This window comes from Xenopus laevis, chromosome 6S (assembly GCF_017654675.1).
Source record: "Xenopus laevis strain J_2021 chromosome 6S, Xenopus_laevis_v10.1, whole genome shotgun sequence".
Classification (NCBI taxonomy): Eukaryota; Metazoa; Chordata; class Amphibia; order Anura; family Pipidae; genus Xenopus; species Xenopus laevis.
The window spans coordinates 60801091-60825467 of record NC_054382.1 but is presented as its reverse complement, the minus strand read 5'-3'; the positions used below and the strand labels follow the sequence as shown (position 1 = coordinate 60825467).

Sequence of the window (24377 nt, the reverse complement as noted above, 5' to 3'; positions counted from 1 at the left end):
AAGTGATAACTCTGGGAAACTTAAAGGACCAGTAACATTAAAAATTTTTTTTTCAAAATTCGTTAGTATAGAACGAAAAAATAAACATCAAGGCAAATTAAACTTTTAAATTGCAAAGCCTTTATTAAGATATAACTTACCAAAACTCCACTTCCTGTCCTCTTCTAAAACAGCGAAAGGGCGACCATCCATGCAGCGGTGTTCAACTTCTCCTCCCTGGCTATTCAAGTGACAGTATGTGAAGGAGGCAGAGGTCCGCTCTGCAGCGCTTCCCCTATTTCCAGCAGTCGGACTTTGACTCCAGCCTTTCCTCGTCCGGCGAAAAAGAAGAAGAGGAGGAGGGCAGCCTCTGCCTCTCCAGCGGCAAGTGTTGTCTGCAGGCGCACCGATCTGCTGAAGAATATCCCCAGAACTATAGTGCACAAGCGCATGGACAAACCCCTTGTTCCCGTGATGTTCCCACCTGAGTGTGCCTGGGGCAGGCAGTCCCTGCTGCTGCAGGAGAAGGCGGCGATTTTAGATTCCAGTAGCGCCGAACCACTTGCTATCCATCGATGCGCTACGATTGCGGGCTACGAGCCAGTAGCACTCCCGGCTCAAAGGAGGAGCGGAATGCCACGGAGCTGTGTACTTGGCCGCGTGGAAAGCCTTGTGTTTGCGCAGCTCCTCCACGTCGCACTGATCCATGCGCTTGGAGATATTCTTCAGCAGATCGGTGCGCCTGCAGACAACACTTGCCGCTCGAGAGGCAGAGGCTGCCCTCCTCCTCTTCTTCTTCCTCGCCGGACGAGGAAAGGCTGGATTCAAAGTCTGACTGCTGGGAACAGGGGAAGTGCTGCAGAGAGAATAGCCAGGGAGGAGAAGTTGAACACCGCTGCAAGGATGGTCGCCCTTTCGCCGTTTTAGAAGAGGACAGGAAGTGGAGTTTTGGTAAGTTATATCTTAATAAAGGCTTTGCAATATAAAAGTTTTATTTGCCTTGGTGTTGATTTTTCGTTCTATACTAACGAATTTTGAACAAATTTTTTTTAACGTTACTGGTCCTTTAACATTGGTGTTTCTACTATGGTAACAAGAAACTATCTACCTAGTGTCATTAGTATGTAATAAACTCCTCCAGTCAGCCAACGCTGCCCTGCCATAAGCAGATTTAAAATCAATCTAATTATATCCAAGTTGCATAAAGTGATCCCATAATAACATAGCTTCTGAATTGAAAGAGTGCAAATTCTGTGTAACAACAAGAATTGACCCACTGGGACATCCCTCAACACAATGCTGGGATGACCACTGTTGGTATGCAATGAAGTATTGTGAGTAATAGGCTTCCAATATAGATCAGTCAAAATCTTATTATTACAAACAGTATGGGACAGATTTATCAAAGGTCGAGGTGAAATTTCGAATTGAAAAACTTCGAGTTTCGAGCTATTTTTTGTGTACTTCGACTAGGGAATAGAGATTTTTTTTTTTGAAGTACTGTCTCTTATAAACGTTGACTTCGACCATTCGCCACCTAAAAGCTGCCGAAGTGCTGTTTTAGCCTGTGAGGGACCTCCTAGAACCTGTATGGAGGCAATTGGGGGAGTTTGGGAGATCGAAGGTGGAAGTTAAAAAGACTTTGAACCAAAGTAGATTGAAGTACAATAGCAGTACGATCGTACGATTCAAAGTAGACCGAATTCAGCCCACTTCGACCCCAAAAAACTTGGACCACCATTCGGTTGGTCTTTTTGAATTTGAAGTTCGAAGTTTTTTTAACTTCGGCCTTTGATAAATATGCCCCTAAATGTAATATACAAATAATTTATCTCATATGGATTATAATCACTGGTAAAGGAAATGGCCCAACCAGTGCTCATACCCATCCCAAACAAAAATCAAATGGGTGTTTCAACATGACAGCGACACCAAACACACCAGTAAATGAGCAACATCTTGCTCCCATACTAACAAGATTATTGTTATGGAGTGGCCAGCCCAATCCCTGGACCTTAATCCAATAGAAAACTTGTGGGGTTTCTGAGGCAAAACCAAGAAATGCAGAAGAATTGTGGAATGTAACAGGTGCCATTAGATGGTGGACTCCATGCAACACAGATGTGCAGCAGTTCTCAGAAACAATGTTTATACAACTAAATATTAGTTCAGTGATTCAAAGGAAAGCAAAATCTTTTAATATTTTTCAGTTACAGTAGATGCAGACACTGATATTTTTGTAACAATCTAATATTACATTTTCTTCACTTTCTGTAAAAGAATAAAACAAATTTGATACATTTTCTTAATGTTTTAATTTGGAATAGAATTTGCGGTGTTCCCAATGCATTTGCATGCATGGAAAAAACATTATAAGGATTTTGAGCTTTATTCACTTTTTTTAGACATACCGTTGTTATTATTCTGAACCCAGCTGTACACATTTCTGTTGTAATCTAATTTATACATAGTCTAAGAATGTCAAATTTATGACAATTTCACTGTGTTCTTCACTAAACAGTAGCACCAAATATAGTCACAATTTAGTTTTTTGCAGAAAGTTTTTCTTATCATGTGCCTCTTTGAGCAAAAACACATAATCCTTATGTTCTTTGTAAAACATAGGAGTTATTTTATTATCTTTGTTGTGCTTTGCATATTTAAGCCAGCTTTCATCTGTGCTGTGACTAATTCTGCACACTAAGGCTAAGGCCACACTAGGCGATAGCGCCGCGATTTGACTCGCGGCGACTTTTCGCCGTGACTTTTAAGCCGCAATCGCTGGGGAAACTTTTGCGCTGGCGTCTATGGGGAATCGCGAAAAATCGCGAGCGTAAAAACGCACGCGGCGATCTTTTTTCTATTGTCGCTCGAAATCGCCTAGCGAGGCAATTTCGAGCGACAGTAGAGAAAAGATCGCCGCGTGTGTTTTTACGCTGGCGATTTTTCGTGATTCCCCATAGACGCCAGCGCAAAAGTTTCCCCAGCGATTGCGGCTTAAAAGTCGCGGCGAAAAGTCGCCGCGAGTCAAATCGCGGCGCTATCGCCTAGTGTGGCCTTAGCCTAAACTCTTAATTCCTGTTTTTACATATACAAAGGATCTATCTCTGTGCTATTAGCTTTGGCATATATTTCCCTCTTCAATCTTTCTTTTTCCTATTTTAGCAGATTTCATTCTTTTACGGAGTAATCTGATATATGCTACATCATCTGCTCCTACTGCCGTTTTACCAAAATTATCTGCAATATGAAATGCAACCAGAGAAAATTACAAGTACTGTATATATTAAAAGAAATGTATATGCAGATATTATAGTATATGTTTTTGTGTGTGTGCAAGCAAATTCTATTCTCGGGTAATGCAGTAAGCAGTAATAGATTGCTAGCTAAACTTCCCCTGTAGCAATATTTAAAGGGCAATAACGGTTCTTTTAAAGGAACAGTTCAGTGTAAAGATAAAAAAAAATCTAATATAGTTAGTTAGCCAAAAATGTAATCTATAAAGGCTGGAGTGACTGGATGTCTAACATAATAGCCAGAACACTACTTCCTGCTTTGCAGCTCTCTAACTCTGATTTAGTCAGTGACTTTAAGGGGGGCCACATGGGACATAACATACAGGCCAAATTCAAAAGCAAACAGTTATGACCCATGTGCCCCCCCAAGTCTCTAATTGGTTACTGCCTGGTAACCAATCAGTGTTAACCAAGAGAGCTGCAAAGCAGAAAGTAGTGTTCACCAAATTTTGTAGAATGCTATGAAATCTGATCCCCAACAGCTGTAATGTAATGTCGGATCGTATTATATTTTAACCCATGCCACTAAATCCAACTTGTAGGATTAGTTTTGGCGATCCAACACCATCCTTCACAATCTGTTGTGAAGTTTAGCCCTAACTCAATAGGGTTTATTTACCAACACTCTGGCAAAATTGCAAGTTATTCGTTTTTTTAAGCCAGCTGCAACTGGAATAATGAAACCAACATTTTGATTAGTTACCATGGGTTACTGGCAGGTGAAAATTTGCCCATTGTTGACAATTTTACACTAACTTTTACTCAGTTTAAGGCTAGCATAAAACTTTGTAAAAAAACAATTATTTGGGGTTTTTGTTCTGTATGAATAATTTTGTAGCTTTAAAGCTTTGTATTACACATTTCACAAAAAAAACCTTATCTGGAAGAGCTCAATTACAATGAATGTGCGAGGAGAAACAGGACAGAACAGATCTAAATTTTCAATGGTTCATCCCTAACAAAGGTTTATATTGCAGCATGTATGTTAACAAGGTACCTCTGTGCTTCTTCATATTGATTCAACAACTCTGCATTTTCCATTCCAATAATTTTTTTAGCAAGGGGGTGAGCAAAGAGATATGTTTAGTAAGCATGTGTATTGTTACAACTAGCATTAGATTTCGCCATCATATTTTATCTTGGAAACAAAAAGCACCATAAACGAATACTATAATGTAATCAGTAACACAGAAACTGTTTTTTTACACATGGTGACTAATGTGTGACGTGAACCTTGAAGAAGATGAATATTACCTGAGAGTAGCCGATTATGCCTCCACTTTCATCCAGTACATTAAAATTAATGACTGGACCTTGCAAATCCAAATTCCTAACCTCTGTGTCACTGTAGATATGTATTGCAGGAGCTCCATTAGCATAACGCAAGGCAGACAGCACCGAAAAAGTATAACTAGCCAAAGTATGGGTATGATTTCTAATATTCTCCATTCCTCCTGAAAAAAAATATTTATGTTAGACCTACTGTACAAAATATTTTAACTGACATACATTACTCATACAAGCCATTCTGAAAAGTATATGTATATACTGTATGTTAGAATTACTCAGTCAATCACTGGCTTATTGAGATTCATAATGCTTGCAACAGACTGTAACAATACGGATTTGATTGTACTGATCTTTAGTCTGAAGATTTACAGATGGGCTTTCAAGTGTATTCTATACTGCTGATAAATTCTGCACTTATTTAACAAATTTAAAAAAAAATCTTACCTACATCATCCTGATGGAAAAAAATACACAGTAGGCAACATGCTCGGCGAATAAGACAATTAATAACCATTTTTATGTCAAGATAAAATAATAAATCCAGAGGCCTTAGGGATTATATCACAGGAAAATATGTTTTTTTTCCCAAAAGGCATCAGTTAATATCAGTAACAGAATTCTGCACTGAAATCAGTTTTTCAAAGAGCAGTTTTTTTTCTATTTTCTATTTAATTTTTACATTTGACATGGAGATAGACAATTTGTTAGTTTCCCAGGTGTCCTCAGTCATGTGACTTGTGCTCTGATAGACTTCAGTCACTCTTTACTTCTACACTGCAAGTTGGAGTTATGTCAACTCCCTTCCCTTTGCTTCCAGCAGCCTAACAATAGAACAATGGAAAGGTGACAGGATCATAGCTCCTTCGTACCTGCATTGCTTTATGTCGATATGAGACTAGAACAAAATAGTAAATATCCAAGTCACACTGTGACTCCTTCAGTTACACTGAGTAGGAGAAACACTAGCTTATCTGAGAGCAGTTATATTGTGAAGTCTTGGTTCAGAATAAGGCACAGTGACCTGAGGTGGCTGCATACACAGAAATATTACCGCAAAAAAATAAATGTTTTGGTTCAGGAATAAGATTTGATATGGTAGAGTGAATTATTTGTAATGTAAACAGTGTTATTTAGAAATAAAAGTGACAGAATTACTTTAAAACCAAGAAGACAAAGCCAATGATTGTAAAGATTTAAGGGAATGTATGCTGTATGTGGAAACATACAAATTGTCTGTAAAACAAATGTGCCTTTATGTAATAATTGGTGCAAAGTCTGACAAAGGTGTAGTCACCTATAGAAACCAATCATTAGGTAGCATTTAATGATCACCCTTTTAAAATAAAATGTATTCTTGGTGGCTACCAGGTTACTACACCGTGGCAAACTTTGTGCCTTTAATTACATAAGGGGGAAGTTTTAGATGAACAATGGGCATTATGGACCCTCACCCAGGGAAATATTGAGAGTAATCTAGAACAGGGGTCCCCAACCTTTTTTACCAGTGAGTCAAATTCAATACTAAAGAGAGTTGGGGAGCAACACAAAAACAATAAAAGATACTGGGGGTGCCAAATAAGGGCTGTGGTTGGCTATTTGTTATCCCCTATGTGGACTGGCAGCCTACAGGAGGCTCTGTCTGGCATTATATGGAACTAAAGCAGGAATTAAAAAAATAAGCATCTGCTTTGAGCCCACTGGGAGAAACATCCAAGGGGTTGGTGAGCAACATGGCTCAAGAGTCGCTGCTTGGAAATCACTGATCTAGACGATCTAGCAGGAATTTGAGCAACAGAAACAGTGAAGTTATTAGTGACATTGTGATAGACTGACACACGTGCCAAAAATTTCCCAGACTGACCTCTCTTTACTTTGATTCAAGAGCTAGTCGTATTCCCATTCACAAGTCAGCAAGTATGTAATTTACTCCACCAATGAATTACCTATTTACCTAATTTCATTTTGTTTTCCATCCACCCTGTGGCATAGATAGTATTCACTTCCTGTTGTTGACCTTCCATATCCATGGCAAACATATGAGCACTTTCCTCTGATATAGTGCCTGCTGCTGTTTTAGAACTTGTTTTTTGGGCTCCAGCACTACATAAGGTACTTGGCTGGTGCGCCGTCATCACGTAATCCAATTGTGAATAGAGGAGGAGTTTGAAAAAGATTTCTAACCTGACTGTAATTACGATCAGGTGCCCCTGAGGAAGTCATGAAGGAGTGATGAAACGTGTTGGGCTTGATTATCACTGTTACACTGCTAACTGATGAGCCATTGATATACACTACGTCAAGATTGTAAGTGCACTATATACTAAAACATACACTTTAAAGAAAGGATTACACGAGGGAAGCCTGCCCTTTTTAAATTTTGTTTTATAGATAGTTTTTAATTCATCTTGGAGTAGGTTTGCCACCTTTTAAAATACAATATACTGACTGGGGGGTCACCCCAGGTCTTAGGGGAGCAGTGTGGAAACATGCTGAATGATCCTTTTCTTTAGCCCGGAAAGTGATGCGTCCAAGTTTTCCAAAGATATTTGAAATTTTTGATTCTTTAGACCACAGGACACTTCACCTGAGTCCATCTTCACCAATTGATCTAGTCCTCCTTAATTGAGCTTTACCCAAAGAAGGGCACATTTTTTTTTGATCTGGTGTTTCTGGATTTTGGTTAATGTATGATTTCTTATTTGCATAGTAAAGTCTAAATTGTGACGAACCGCATTTATAGATAATGGTTTTTTGGGAGTATTACTGAGCCCATGCAGTGATTCCTACCACAGAATTGTATCTATTTTAATACAGTTCTGCCTCAAGGTCCAATGCCATCCAATACTGGATCTCTGACAACTAAGCGGAAGCTTAAGTGTACAGAGATTTTCCGGATTCTCTGAATCTTTTAATAATATTATGCATTGTGGAATGAGTTGCATGAATGTATGTGTGAAGTGTTCTGGAACTGCCGGGGTACAGATGTTAGCACAGCATTGCATGTAGCAGACAGGTGGTCTCAAAGGCCCCGCCTCTGTTCAGGAATGGTTTCTCTACCGTGACATGAATCGCCTCTTTCAAACCAGCGGTCTTCTTTATCCAAGATTTGGACATTGCTATCTTCAAAGGAGTGTCCCTTGTCTTTTAGGTGTAGAAAGACAGCTGAGCCTTGCCCTGTAGAGTTCAACCCTCCTATGCTGAGCCATTTGCTTGGTGAGCAGTTGTTTTGTCTCCCCAATGTATAGATCCGTGCACTCCTCACTACACTGGACTCCGTATATTCCATTGCTTTGTTTTTCTTTTATTGTTGGATCCTTTGGGTGTACCAGTTTTTTGTCTCTGTGTGTTGCTAGATCTGAAAAACACAGGGACGTGGTGTTTGTTGAAAATCCTCCTGAGTTTCTCTGACACTCCAGCTACATATGGGATGACTATGTTTCGCCTACTATGTGTCTCCGGCAGTTATTTCTATTGGTGTTCCTGTTGGGCTTGGTTGCTGCTGCTTTGACAAGGCCCAGTCTGGTTAGCCACACACTTTCAAAGCTCCTCTGAGATGTTTATGCCCTTTGTCTTTGGACTCTGTATCAGTTGCCATACACTCCGCCCTGTGGATTTGAGTTCTAATGACACACAGTTTGTGTTCCAGTGGATGGTGGGAATGAGTGGGTTTCCTGTATACCCCCATTTTCAAGTTAGCCCCTCTTGGATGCATATCAAACAGTCCATAAAGGCAAGTTGGTTCTCACGAACATCTTACCATGTGAAGTTGATGTTATTGCCCCCTGAGTTAATGTGTTCTGTAAACCCATTGCACAGCCATGTTTCTGTCTATAAAAAAGGTCCTTGTATTTGAAGTATGTGGTGTTAAGGCACAAATCTAGCAACAAACATACTTGGTTAGGACTGAGCTTTGTTCTGCTGCTGAGGGTGTTATCTTGCTGCAGTTGATTTCTTGACCTTGCCTTGCCTGTTCCTGCTTCCAGTCCTGTTCTGCCTTTTACCTTGAAGCTCGTCTTATATCTTCAATTGTCTTCTTTGCTATTCTGAACCTTGCTCTGCTCCTCGCTCCAATCCTGACCATGCTTTGACCATACCTTATCTTCCCTTCTCCTGTCTGAATCTTGTCTGCCTAGCCTGATCTTTCCAGTCCTTCTGCTTTCCAGGCTTTCCAGGCCTCCTGCTGTCCTGTCCTATCTATCCAGTCTGACCCTGATCTATGACTGCACTGTCCTGTTCTATTCGATCCAGCCTACACTGGACTCCGTATATTCCATTGCTTTGTTTTTCTTTTATTGTTGGATCCTTTGGGTGTACCAGTTTTTTGTCTCTGTGTGTTGCTAGATCTGAAAAACACAGGGACGTGGTGTTTGTTGAAAATCCTCCTGAGTTTCTCTGACACTCCAGCTACATATGGGATGACTATGTTTCGCCTACTATGTGTCTCCGGCAGTTATTTCTATTGGTGTTCCTGTTGGGCTTGGTTGCTGCTGCTTTGACAAGGCCCAGTCTGGTTAGCCACACACTTTCAAAGCTCCTCTGAGATGTTTATGCCCTTTGTCTTTGGACTCTGTATCAGTTGCCATACACTCCGCCCTGTGGATTTGAGTTCTAATGACACACAGTTTGTGTTCCAGTGGATGGTGGGAATGAGTGGGTTTCCTGTATACCCCCATTTTCAAGTTAGCCCCTCTTGGATGCATATCAAACAGTCCAAAAAGGCAAGTTAGTTCTCACGAACATCTTACCATGTGAAGTTGATGTTATTGCCCCCTGAGTTAATGTGTTCTGTAAACCCATTGCACAGCCATGTTTCTGTCTATAAAAAAGGTCCTTGTATTTGAAGTATGTGGTGTTAAGGCACAAATCTAGCAACAAACATACTTGGTTAGGACTGAGCTTTGTTCTGCTGCTGAGGGTGTTATCTTGCTGCAGTTGATTTCTTGACCTTGCCTTGCCTGTTCCTGCTTCCAGTCCTGTTCTGCCTTTTACCTTGAAGCTCGTCTTATATCTTCAATTGTCTTCTTTGCTATTCTTTGCTATTCTGAACCTTGCTCTGCTCCTCGCTCCAATCCTGACCATGCTTTGACCTTACCTTATCTTCCCTTCTCCTGTCTGAATCTTGTCTGCCTAGCCTGATCTTTCCAGTCCTTCTGCTTTCCAGGCTTTCCAGGCCTCCTGCTGTCCTCTCCTATCTATCCAGTCTGACCCTGATCTATGACTGCACTGTCCTGTTCTATTCGATCCAGCCTGTCCCGAACTACGCCCGCTCCATCATATCTCAAGCTAAGCCCACACTGTCCTCTCCTGTCCCATCCATTCTGTTCCTGTTCTACGCCTGCTCCTACCGAGTCTGCTCCTGCCTGACTTGTCACCCTCGTCTTCCTATCCTCGATTCGTACGATCAGATCTTTGCGTCTATGGCCAGCTTTAGAGTCTGCAGTTCAGATTCCAAAATGAAAACTCACCAGCATCTCTCACATGTAATACTGCATGGAACTGCTGCTCCAACACCACATACATGTGACAAGACACACATTTAGTGATACGGGAAAACCCATTTGCACTGGGTACTTACAGTCTCCCAAGTACAATTCCTCAAAAACACCTTATTTGTTTTAAACGCCTTACCCTAAATTGTTCAGTGTAAAAATAAAAACTGAGTAAATAGATAGGCTGTGCAAAATAAAAAATATTTCTAATATAGTTGTATAATATGTAATGTATAAAGGCTGGAGGATTTGATGTATAACATGTCAGTCAGAACACTACTTCCTGCTTTTCAGCTCTCTTGGTTTACACTGACAGGTTACCCTGGCTACCAGGCAGTAACCAATCAGAGACTTGAAGGGGGGCCACATGGGTCATATATGTTGCTTTTGAATCTGAGCTGAATGCTGAAGATCAATTGCAAACTCACTGAACAGAAATGTACCATGTGGCCCCCCCCTTCAAGTCACTGACTAGCTCAGGGTTAGAGAGATGAAAAGCAGGAAGTTGGATTCTGGCTGTTTTATTAGACATCTGTTCACTCCAGCCTTTATATATTACATTTTTGTAACTATATTAGAAACATTTTTTATTTTGCACAGCATATCTATTTACACAGTTTTTATTTTCACACTGAACTGTTCCTCTAAGGTTTTGAACGATGCTAAATGCTTAATTTACATGCAACACTTAGATCACATGCAACAGTCACTAAGCAGTTCCCACACTCGCTAAGCAGTTACAGACTTATTGAGGTATCAAAACAAATAGCACTTAGGCTATGGGCACACAGGCTGAAGTCAGGGGCTGTTGTCAGCCTGCATATTTTTGCAGGCTGAGAGAAGCAGATCTGCTCAGTGACCTTGCTCCATTGATTTGAATTTGATCAGCCTGTGTGCGGTCACTCATAGCGGAGCTAAAGCTGAGGTCATTGTGTGACCGAACACAGGCTGATCAGATTCAAAAATTTTTCGTCCATAGCTTAAGCCTGGTCAAAATTTACCTGATTAACTCCTCCCCTTAATTAGCAGACAGGTGAAGAGAGAGATCGAGAGAATAAAAATTTCTGTTTCCTATCAGCAGTAAAATAACCCCTTAATAACTTTAAAAAATATTGCCCTTAGAAACTATATCTCAGGCAAAAAAACACACACACACACACATAAATGCACTACACATCTACCAGCTTACATATATAGATGTTAATCTACTAGACCTGTATACAGTATGTATTTAGGACCATCATTTTAATGTAGTATAATGTATATACTGTAGTATAACAGAACATAATGTAAACCCAACTTAATCAGCACGGGTGACCCATTTTAATTTGCAAACAAAAAAAAGTCAAGAAGCATCCTTAGGTTAACCTAAGTTATGAACTTTTTATTTTGTTCTAAGTAACACAGCTGTATTAAAAACAGGAAAATGCTGTAATTATCAACTAATTGAAATAATGTTAATTAGGCTAATTCTCATTATTTCTTTTTTTGGACTCAAGTGGCCGCTTTCATTTTCGTTGTTTATGATACTGAAAACTTAAATTATTATGACTACATGACATATGAAAGTCCCTGAATTGGTATGACAAATTTAAAATTTTATTAAAGTCTAAAACTGAATAATGCTGTATTTTATATACTAAGCATAAACTTACTGCACCAGATGCCTAATAAAACAAATGATTTATGCTTTCAAAGTTGGCCACAGGGGGTCATCATCTTGTAACTGTTAAACAATCTTGGAAAGACCAAGACCATTAACATGCTCAGTGTGAGCTGGGCTTCAGTTGGGAGGCTAAGCTTAGGGATCATCATAAATTATCAAAAAAGCACAACTCAAATAATATCTGACATAGAAACAATATAGCAAGACATTAATAATCAGAATATGCAGACTGCACTGGGTCTGCGGACACAAATCTCTACATGGTTGTCGGCTGCTCTACCGGGAAACAAACAAAGCTGCTTGAGTTCTGGGAATTAAGGTGGGGGGTTCCCCTCTGCCATTTGAAGCTATGATTGTGTCCTTGCAGAGCTGCTAGGGACTGTCCTTAGCAGTCAGAGCATGTAAAACGAAGGGGGAATTTCACTGCATACAGTCAGGTTTCTTATAAAAATGGTAGACATTTTTTAATTAAAGAATATTTTTTATTAAAGAAAGAAAATGGGATTTTATTATTTTGACTTTACATCCCCCTTTAAGGATAATATATTAAATATAATGCATCCTGCATCTACAGGTGATTCCTCTAGCAGCTAAATAATAATGTTTTGGTAAAGTATGAGCATGTGGACATTCAAAGGCCATCCCTTCCATTATGAAATGGAAGTTCAAGTAGCACGTGTTGAGTGCGATTAACAGGTAGTAAAATTTTAACTATTTGATTTTTAATTCGTAATTTGGAGCTTTTGGTATAACGGGTTTAACAGATCCCATACCTGTACGGTATGGGATCTGTTAAACCCGTTATACCAAAAGCTCCAAATTACGAATTAAAAATCAAATAGTTAAAATTTTTATTTAAATGATTTATTTTTTCTTTGTAATAATTAAACAGTACCTTGTACTTGATCCAAACGAAGATATAATGAATCATTATTGTACACAAAACCAGGTTTTTGGGTTTATTTAATGTTCACATAATTTTCTAATAGACTTAAGGTATGAAGATCCAAATTAAGGAAAGACCCTTATCCGGCAAAACCCCAGGTCCCAAGCATTCTGAATAACAGGTCCCCATACCTGTACAAAAATTTATAACAAATGTGTGCAAAGATTTATTCCTCAAAGCTGCAGTCACAAATACCGTGGGGGGGTACACATTTAAGCTAACTTTTAGTATATTAAAAAATGGCAGCTTTTCCATTGGCCTTCATTTATTTGTTGTGTTTATCATTTTTAATTATTTGCAGCTGTCTTCTGCCTCTTTGCAACTTTCAAATGAGGGTCATTTACCCCGTCTTAAAACAATGCCCTGTATGACTGCAAAATTATTGCTATCGCTACTTTGTATTACTCATCATTCACACCCACTCCTATTCATATTCCAGTTTCTATTTAAAATCACTACATGGTTGTGTAAGAAGCAGTGGTGCTATAGTGGGGCAGCGGGGACGCCCGCTGCGATATCCACAAGGATGCACGCAGCCTTATTATCCTGCATGCTGATGCGTGCTGATGCATGCTGCTGCTCTGTTCGTTCCTGGGTGGGTATGGCACGCGCCCAGTCGCTTTCGCGCCGAAGCGTATGACGTGTCTTGGCACGAAGTTTGCATATTTAAAGTGGCCCGGGCCAGTTACTCATGTAACAATGTAATGGTCTATTTGCTCATGTTCTGATCTGTTACTGACCCTGCCTGTCCCTGATCTTGTCCAGTTTGCTTACTGTACTGCCTGTGTATTGACTTCTCTCAGGGACCTGCTTTGTACTGCGACTTTGGTGTGTTTTACTCGGCCTGTGACTACTCTTAAGTCTCTTGAATCTGTACTTGTATGCTGTTCTGCCTGTCCTGATTGATATCGACCCGTCCTGTCTCTTGACCTGTTCACCGTTCTACTTACAACATTCGGTTCCCTTGTCTGCCCAGAACCCTCACCCTGTTCCTCTCACACTAAGACCTGGGGGCATCTGAGTGAAAGGTGGATGTTATAGGCGGAAGAGTGAGCCACGACTGGGACCATTGTGCTAATTCTAGGTTTTGGATTCTGTCCGTAACATTTTACTAGTAGAATTTGGACCCTAGCAACCAAATTATTGAAATTGCAAACACAAATAATAAATAAAAACTAACTGCAAATTGTCCCAGAATGTAACTATAACAATCTGTTTACCTCGGATCCCGGAGGAAGGTAGCTGATCCAGGAGAACTGATGGTAACAGGAACCTCTCTATGGCTCCGGTATTCACCGACGCCCTTTTGGGGCCCCGGGCTTTCTGCTGCGGAGGTGGTAGAGAAGCCAGGCGAGTTACCAGGAGCGAAGTAACAAGGGATCAGGCAAGGCGTAGTCAAGTGCAGGCAAAGGTCGTTTCCAGAAGCCGGGTTTCAAAGAAGCGAAGTACCAAGGGGTCAGGCTAAGGCGTAGTTAAATGCAGGCAGAGGTCGAATTCAGGCAGCGAAGGTTCGGAGGTCAGGAAAACAGGCAGAGGGTCAAAACAAGGAAACTCGAACAACCAGGGCTTTTGTAGGAACTGAAGCCAGCTTGGGCAATGTGAGGAGGAAGAGGAAGGTATTTAAGGGAACAGGAACCAATCAGGAGCAGGCTGAGGAAGACAGACACATCAGGGACCAATAGGAAGCCAGGCGCCTAAATTAGAGGTCATTGCTCCTAAGTATGTGAGCGTCCATTCCTGCGCAGGCGTCCGATTTGACGTGCGCGGGCGCCTTGATGCCGGCGCCCAAGATGACGCGTGCCTGCGCTTATGCGCCGGCGCTCAAAACCAGCGGCGGGCGTTACAGTAACTCTCTACATCGTACTAAAAGTTAATTTAAAGAAGAACAACCCCTTTAACCAAGAAATTTTATAGTATTCTTATCATGAGAATAATAGTGTTTTTTTTTTAGAACTGAACAGTTTAGTAATTCTCCAGGTACCATGGAATGCTACAATGTCATTGTTCAGATAAGTAGGAATCCCTGTACTCATTATTGCCACTGAAACAAATCAAGTTTGCAGGTAAGGCTGCATAGCAAATCATAAAAATAGGTTTTCTAATTTGCAACAATGTGCTTCTGGGCAGCTATTCAATACAACAGAATAAAGGAATCTCAGTGGTTGGATTAAACAGATGGATTGAATTGACAACCTCTAGGTAAATGTTTTATCCTTAGTTTTGGCATATGATTTTGGGGTAAACAATTGGATTATTAAAGCCTTGAAAGTCCCTAGCAACAGTATGGAATTATCAAATTTATTGAGCAGACTGGAGCTATCATAGGTGGAGGGAATGATGTTTTTTTAAACAAAAAGTAGTCCTTCTCGCAGGAAAAAAATATATTTTTATTTTCTTGAGCTAAATAAATTGTACTCCATTTAGTTTTTTGCAAGGTAAATAATTAGATTACCAGTGCACAGATAAAAGACTCCTGTTAACAAAAGGGTTGAAAGAGGAGGTTGGTAATATAAGTGTGTATTTTGCACAGGCCAAACACAGAGTAGCTTCAATTCCCATTTGCCCTGCTTTAAGGAATAATAAAAGCCATAGAGCCGTGTGATTAATATAGTCATGGGGGGCTATATTGCCCATTTAATGCATTGTTTATGTGTGCACTACAATGCAAATCATATAGATGAAGCGCAGCAGTACCACAGTGAGCACTATAACAAACTGTGTTACAATAAAACTTTGTAACAAGAAAATTATGTCTTCAGTATATTATAACTTATATTTGCTTAGGTTTGCACAAAAGTTCCTGGAGATCAAAGAATTACGTTCTCCAAAACAATATTTCTTTTCCATAGTCAGTTTGCACTTAGACAGTTTTTACTTTTGTTTACATGACTGCAGCTGTTACAGATGAAGCAAAAAAAGTGTTATGTTTGTGTAAAGCACTCCTGAATTTTAACAGCCTTAACAGTTATGCAAAGTATTTGACATAAGGGACACCAACTGCAATGAATATCTAAAATGCAGAACAAATAAAACAAACTAATAGGGCCTGATCTACAAATTACTGGAATTTTAACCAGAGAGTAGCTATGTTTGTTGTCGAGCAAAAAAACATTTTTATTCAATCTCCATGCTGCAACAAAATAATTGTCCAAAACAGTTATATTCTACTGACATTTTCATTGGGGGTTAATAAAGTGGAAGGTTATAAGAGTTTAGCGCTCATACTGAGGTTTAACACACTGAACAGTATGTTGCTCAACTGATCAAAGCAGTCAAACACATTCAGACAAGTTGTCACATTTTCACTCATCCAATGTGTTAATTGAGGAATAAAATTGTAAAACTAAGCTGGAACAAAAGGACCAAAAACAATATATGCCAAAAACATATATGCCTTATCTGTTCCACACTTTTCTGCAATATTCAGCCATTCCATTTATGCATGCAAAAGGCATTCATTAACAAAATCAATATTAACTACAATACTTTATAAACACTTGTATTAAGTGCCCTTTTTATACCTGAAAAATAATTAACCTGTTATACTCTATCATGATTAATGTCATAACTGCCATCTTTCTTGGTATTTTATAAGTGAGGATTGATTATATTCCATACATGGTTGGTTTGTCTCTTTATACAGCACAAAACATGGGGCTTATTAATGACACTACAAGGCAATCAAAACCATGCCAGTCTTCACTCTTTTAGACATACAAGACTGTTCAGCTGATCCATCATAAACTAGAAATTATAGCAATTTCTCTTTTCTCTTAAATTACTAGATCTCAAGATGTCCAACAAAAATAATATATAACCTTACAACCTCACTGATGCAACATAAAAAAAGACATGAACATAATTGCTGCTTCCTGAGGGCTATTCCACATGGGGAGATCGGCAGGCGTTTGCGGTCGCGGCGACAAAGCGCAGCGCCAGTCGCCGCGACCGGCGCAGGCGACAGTTTTGTATGGGCGCCTATGTAAAAACGCCTGTGCTAACCACACGAGGCGATGCGCTTTTCAACAGTCGCCTGAAAATGCCTCGCCAGGCTTTTTCAGGCGACTTTTGAAAAGCGCATCGCCTGGTGTGGTTAGCACAGGCGTTTTTACATAGGCGCCCATACAAAACTGTCGCCTGCGCCGGTCGCGGCGACTGGCGCGGCGCTTTGTCGCCGCGACCGCAAACGCCTGCCGATCTCCCCGTGTGGACTAGCCCTGAAGAAATCCAGAATCTAAAAACCAAAAAACCCACAGTTCCATGAAACCTTACTATGGAGGAAGGGGTATAAATTCAGGGTCCTATTATATCTTCTAGTCTCTCTGATCATGATAGAGTTTCTTTATGTGTATCCTATTTTGAATTGAAATGTTTTGCTTTCTTTACAAAACCACTACTTGTCTTCAGATTGTTGTTGTTTCATTCCTTTACTGCTTAGAATGTCTAGTTTGCCTATTGGATGTGCTCATCATTCTATTTTTACAATTAAGAGGATAGCATAAATAAATCAAGAAGAAACATGTTGCCTCAGTATGTCACCAATGATCTTCATCTTTTGCATCTGTTGCTTTGACTGCTTCAGGTACAACAAAACTATGGGGGTGTAATTTGCACTGTCACAATATCCTGCTTTCAGATGCCACATTGAGCTCCACACGGTTTTCATTTCTAAAGAATATCATTCTTCCTTTAATGGGTTTTGATTTGTTAATGCTGAGAAGCTGGATATTCATGACACCTGAGTTTACTGTCACTTTGAGGCTTGAGAGCAGATTTCACCGAGTACAAATTATCATTTCAAATATGTTTCTGAGAAGAAAATTACCTGTTTTTAAATAACCTGTAATTCAAGTTAAGCATAGATATATTTAATCCTATAGGGAAATCCTATTGGCTGGAATCTTCAGTGCATCTCTAGTGGAGGAGGAGGATCCAGGGGAGTGCCTTGCTTTGGAGCCAAATGAACAGGGTTACAGAGGCAGCTTAAAGGGGATGTATGAGCACAAAATAAAATCCCATTTTTACTTTCTTTAATGAAAAGAAATTGATCTCCAATATACTTTAATTAAAAAATGTCTACCATTTTTATAAGAAATATGACTGTATGAAGTGAAATTCCCCCTTCCTTTTACTTGCTCTGACTGCTGCAGATAGGAAATTTCAGATGGTCCCTAACTGCTCTGCAGGGAAACAATCATACTTTCAAATGGCAAGGGGGAGCCCCCCCACCTTACTTTCCAGAACTTGAGAAACTCTGTTTGTTTCCCTGTAGAGCAGATGGCGAACGAGTAGAGATTCGTATCCACAGACCCAGTGCAGTCTGCATTTTCTGATTATTAATCAGTCTTGCTGCTTTGGTTTGATGAAGTCTGATGAAGTGGCAGGACGCCACGAAACGCGTTAAGCGGTCAGCCAGGGTGAACTGCTGCTGTAACCTGTTTTTACATGCTTACTGAATAAAACTTTCCATTTTTTAATACTTTTACTGGACTCTCACGGTGCTCCGCTGTTTTTTCTTCTTATCCTTGGGATCCCTTTGACCGCATGGGATGGCGGCTGGCTGTGCAGCACGTTTGAATCTGGTGTCCGGTAAGTGCTCCCACTAAACATTTTTTTCTGGACATTGCTGCTTTGGTTTCTATGTCAGATATTATTTGACTTGTGCTGTTTTGATAATTTATGACGATCCCTAAGCTTAACCTCCAACAGAAGCTCAGATCACACTGAGCATGTGCGTAGTCTTGGTCTTGCAAAGATTATAAACAAAGTTACAAGATGACAGCCACCTGTGGCCAACTTTGAAAGCATAAATCATTTGTTTAATTAGGCTTCTGATGCAGTAAGTTCATGTTTATATTTAGTATACAAAACACAGCATTTCTAGCATTACTCTATTTTAGACTTTAGTTCCCCTTTAAAATGGAGCACCTACTGCAGCAGCCAGCCAGAGCAAGCTCTGTACAGTGTAAAAGTGCAGCGTATGAGTAAGGAAGCTGCAGTAAAAAGTAAACCTGTGTTTGTGCTTTTCTTGGACAAAATGTCAACTTCAGGTTAAAGGGAAAGGTTGCCCCGTGTCCATTTCAGCTGTTGGATGCCTGTTGCAAGTGTCCCTGGTGTGAGGACGGGTGTTTCTCATGAGCTCACCACATGAGAGCTACAGCCTATATCCTAAAGGAGCAGTACATTGGAGCTACCTGGGAAATAAGAGCTCTGGTGAAAAGGACATCTTCCTTTGAACTGAACTGTGTGTCCACCCACAGTGGAGGTAGAGACTGTGCTAGTTGCTAAACAAACACACGTTTCGGAGTGCAGGAATAATGTAGCATTTGCATTTTTCAGAACTGTTATTTTATTTTATATAAAGATTAATTTCTACAAACTGTTGTGTGTTGTTGTGTGTTTTATTTTGCTAGTGGGAATCCCCTAAGGTGTGCTCCTCAGTGCTCACTGTGGAGGCACTGAGCTGTAAATCCCAGTTCTCTCAGTATCTTTCATATGCAAAGAGAATTCAGGGCCCTGGATTGCAAAGGGTTAATCACTATTTAAGAGAATACCAAAATAGGGGCATATACATTTCTGTAAATACACAAATTTAACAAATGTAAAAGGACAATAACCTGAAATAATTCAATGTTTAACAGTGCTTGGGTTTATTTTCTCACTTGGTACACAATAGAAGCAATTCTGAAAGGGCATGCAGAATTTTAAGGGTAGGAGACAGTACAATAGAATTATAGTAAAATGCAGACTTTATAAGCAAAATCAATATTAATTAAAGAAGCATAGTGGAATGTTAAATGGAGAGTGTTTTTAATATTCAACTTTATTCTTTCCATTATGTAAATAAATAAACTTTGTCCAAATTCTTGATCCTAGCACATACAGTTAGGCCCATAAATCTTTGGACTTTTTTGGTTCTGTACATTACCACAATGAATTTTAAATGAAACAATCAGATGCAGTTGAACTGCAGATTTTCAGCTTTAATTCAGTGGGTTGAACAAAAAGATTGCACAAAAATGTGAGGAATGAAAAGCCTTTTTTTAACACAATCACTTCATTTCAGGGCCTCAAAAGTAATTGGACCATTGACTCAAAGGATATTTCATGAGCAGGAGTGGTCAATGCTTTTGTTATGTCATTATCAATAAAGCAGATGATAAAAGCCCTGGAGTTTGAGGGGGGGGGTGCTTGTATGTAGAAGATCTTGCTGTAAACATACAACATGCAGTCAAAGGAGCTCTCCATGCAGGTGAATCAAGCCATCCTTAAGCTGCAAAAACAGAAAAAACCCATCCGAGAAATTGCTACAATATTAGGAGTTTGATTGCTTAACAATGTGAGGAACTGAAAAGCCTTTTTTTAAAACAATCACTTTATTTCAGGTGCTCAAAAGTAATTGGATAAATTAAAAAACTGAAAATAAAATGTTCAACCCTTTGCTGGCAATGACAACCTGAAGTCTTGAACTCATGGACATCACCAGATTCTGGGTTTCCTCCTTTTTAATGCTCTGCCAGGCCTTTACTGCAGTGGCTTTTAGTTGCTGTTTGTTTGTGGGTCTTTCTGTCCGAAGGTTAGTCTTCAACAAGTGAAATGCAAGCTCAATTGGGTTCAGATCAGGGGACTGAATTAGCCATCCAAGAATATTCGACTTCTTTGCTTTAATAAACTCCTGGGTTGCTTTGGCTGTATGTTTTGTGACATTATGAAACGCAGCGCCAATTATAAGCTAAGGGCCACCTGAGACGGCCCCTGCAATGCCGCCCCCCCCTCGCCTGCTTACCTGTCGGGAGGGGAGGCAGGAACACTAATGCAGAGAGCGCAATTGCGCTCTCTCACATTAATAAAGCCGAATTTCCAGTTTAAAAGCCGGAAATTCGGCTATTAAAAGGTACCAGGAGCGGCTTTTTGCCACCCCTGGAAACCTCTCAGTATGTCTCAGAACACCTCAGAATTAATTTGGCAGCTTCGGTCCTGTGTCACATCATGGATAAACACTAGTGTCCCAGTGCCACTGGCAGCCATGCACGCCCAAGCCATCACACTGCCTCCGCCATGTTTTACAGATGATGTGGTATGCTGTTCCACGCCTTCTCCATACTTTTTTCTTGCCATCATTCTGGTAGAGGTTGATCTTGGTTTAATCTGTCCAAAGAATGTTTTAACACAGTCAAAATAAGGGGGTGGTGGTATTAGCACTGGCCTAGCCACACGCCAGTAGTGAATCCAGTAATGAAAAAAAAGCCAATACCCTGCGCTAACAGGTGTTGGAAGAAGTTAAAGCAAATTATGCTAAATTATGATAATCTATAAGAAACTGTTACAAAGGGAGAGTTTCTGGATCTGAAAGTTGGGTACATTATCCCCTAAGGGATTGAATGAAAATTGGGGACTGAACTGCTTCCTGTAATTATGTATCTGTCTTCTGTAATTTAATTCTAAATAACTGATATAATCATGTTTTTCATACAGCCATAGAAAAATGTAGAGCCCTGCAATATACAAGTGATTTAGAGACATCTTCTTAATAAATAATTTTTTTTTTTTTTTTTTGAGAAAATGGACATTGGCAAAGCTTTATTTCAGAGGACTTTTCTCATTGACCATCACTAGGAGTCACTGGGTGTAAGCCTATAAAATTGTATAGTCTCTTTTGTACAATATCACTTGTACAAAAGAGGAAGGGCCATGCGGTCCTGAAACATTTGATCTTTTGAATTGTGTCAATAGCACAATGGAATAAATATGAAATCACCCGGTTTGCTGCATACTCAAGGTATTATTTTTTTCTTCAAAGAATGTTTTTCCCGAACTGTGCTGACTTTTTTTCAATTTTTTTTTTTTTTTAGCAAAGTCCAATCTAGCCTTTCTATTCTTGGTACTTATGAGTGGCATGCACCCTCTGTATTTACTTTCATGCAGTCTTCTCTTTATGGTAGACTTGGATATCGATAAGCCTCTTGGAGAGTGTTGTGGCTGTTGTGAAAGGGTTTCTCTTCACTATGAAAATGATTCTGTGATCATCCACCACTGTTGTCTTCCGTGGACGTCCAGGTCTTTTTGCGTTGCTGAGTTCACTAGTGCTCACTTCTGCATTAGCAGATAAAGATCATTTCACGTGACACTATCAGTCAGTGTCACACCCATTGATACTTAACACATACAGTACATTACCTTATGGGCAATAATTATACAACACTGTGCTGATTAATGTATTCCTGCACACATATACATTAGGGGCATAGCTTAATGGTAAAAACAGACGACTGATAAAATGAGAATGAACAGTTTTTATATATGGTCATATTATTAAAATTAATATGAATGTGGTCATTTGTATACATGTACTTTACAAAATAGTCTGGAAAGAGTACAATTATGGTAAAACGCCTTTAATAATTTGTTGTGTTCACAGTGGAATTAGTTTATTAGAGCTCCAACATGACTAACTTTGTACTTGCAATTCAAGAAGGAAGTATATCAAACCATAGAGAGCAAAATGAACTAGAAAAGCACATCCAATTGCAAAGAGAGAATACATATCAATTAAAGATAAGCCACTCCCTCTAGTGGTACACAACATAATTCGAGCATGAACAACATAGTGGAACTAGAAAAAGTTCCTCTGCACACCACATTATTAATACAGACACTTAAGGTATGCAAATAAGTGGTTTAATAAAACATATAATATACAGTGTCCCATAAAAAACAGCAGCACTAAGGCTTGCAAGGATCAATTGGTGTGTGTTTTTATTACTTGTGCATCCACTGTCTTAGTTAATTTTTAGTTCGTTTTTTGTTATTTTTCATGAATGATATAGTTTTGATACTATCATGCCATTGTCTCCTTTGCAACATATTTTCTTCATCTGCATAACATTTGTTGTCATTTTGATTTCATTTGTTTAATATGAAAATCAAATAAAATATTTAAAACAATTGGTGTGTGTATGTGAAAATACCCCAATGTTTCAGACATCAAGTACTTTGTCAAGGGAAATCCTTTTTGGCTCTATTTTGGCTCTATTTGGGTAAGAGCCTCTTGCATCCCCTGTTACATTTGTATAAACGGATGTGCCATGCATAAATTTCTGTTCCATATTGGAACTAGAATTTTTTTTTTTATAAAATCCTATTCTACTTATTAATTGCTGTTTATTTAAAATTGATTCCTTCTACCACAAAGTTAATTATAAAGACAGTGGAAACTGTCAGTTAATGAAATACTTGGATAAATGGACTAACACATACTAAAAAAAAACCAAAGTGGAAGATGAATCTTCTAAAACCTGCTTCTCACACAATGTAATACACATCATGTCTAATTTTGTTCAGATATTTTTCCTAATTCTTCCGCAATGGAATCCTCTTATGACAGTAGATGTCAGCTTTAATTATCTGCATGACAAGCAAGAAAAGCTACTGTCATCTGTAGCAGTAAGACAATACTCCCTGCAGAATGAAGAGCTCTAGACTATTTCACATTGCAGTTTTTTGTTTCAAACTTAAAATATTTGGGATTAGCATAGTTTTTGTCTTTATAACTATTAATGAAACTTGGAAATATTTTTGCGTTGATATTTTCTTATTTATTACAATGACAGGAGATGTGCATGTACATTAATAAGCTTGCTGGTTAAAAGATTTTTTTTCTGAAATGTAGATTGCTCTGATACATTTTATAAAGGGGTGGTTCACCTTTATGTTAACTTTAAGTATGTTATAGAATGGCTAATTCTAAGCAACTGTCAATTGGTTTTCATTTTTTTTTTTTTTTTTTTTGCAAATTGTCTCAGAATATCCCTTTCTACATCATACTAAAAGTCAATTTAAAGATAAAAAAAAAAAACCCTTTAATAAATCTAAAAGTTATGAATAACCTCTTACTGCATAGTGCCACCTTCTCAATGCAGGTAATAATTGCTGAGGTCCCTTGGATTTGTGCACCCTGTGCTTTGAACTTAAGAGAAACTGGATGCAATTAATGAGGGCAGTCAGACATTTGCCCAACACCAGTAGGCAGTTTGTATAGGAGCAAAGTAGCTGTAAATAGTATTCATTTACATGCAATGGTCTACCCACTTGAGCTCTTTGCATTTGCTTTTGTGAATTAGCATTATTGGGTCTCCTTTTTTGGAGTTTTATGAATCTAACCTGAATGTTATGAAAATGAATGGCTTGGAGAAATTGACTCCTAGGGGCAGTGACTTGGAAAAGCCCTATTGTGCAATGACTCTAGATGGATTTTTGACATGCAGAGTTTATCACCCTTATGCCTTAATGAAGACTCAGGTCTACATAGATTTTTTTTAGGGTAATTTGAAGTGTTTGTTTGGTCTTATTACGTAGTATTATTTGTGTTTTCTTTTTTCTTTTTTTCTCCTCACTTAAGGATGTTACAAAAGTCACAATGAGCCAGCTTAATGGTGCAAAAAGTAACTTGACATGCTAAATGGGAGAAAGAAGCTAAAATTCACAAAACATTAAAAGAAACAAAGTATGTAGCTGTTGGAAATGTTGAGGATATTCTGTGGTTTGGATTAATTTTTTTATATCTTGAATATCGAAATTGACAATATTCATTTAAGAGAAACCTTGAAAGCAAAGGATTGTGAATGAATACAATTCTGTGTATTTAACTTAAATTTTGTTTCCTACGGTCTTGTAATTACACAGTCACAGCAAGCAGGTGTCATTTTTGTGGA

At 39.1% G+C, this 24377-nt stretch overlaps 1 protein-coding gene across 1 annotated transcript in view; it reads right to left on the bottom strand.

Annotated features, from left to right (window-relative positions):
- The window catches only part of LOC108720028 (molybdenum cofactor sulfurase), a 189410-nt gene that overhangs the window by 96203 nt on the left and 68830 nt on the right, over nt 1-24377 (bottom strand). Inside the window, exon 6 of the mRNA XM_018269391.2 lies at nt 4530-4729. Within this exon, the coding sequence (XP_018124880.1) occupies nt 4530-4729 (200 nt within the window). The remainder of the gene's footprint in view (nt 1-4529; nt 4730-24377) is intronic.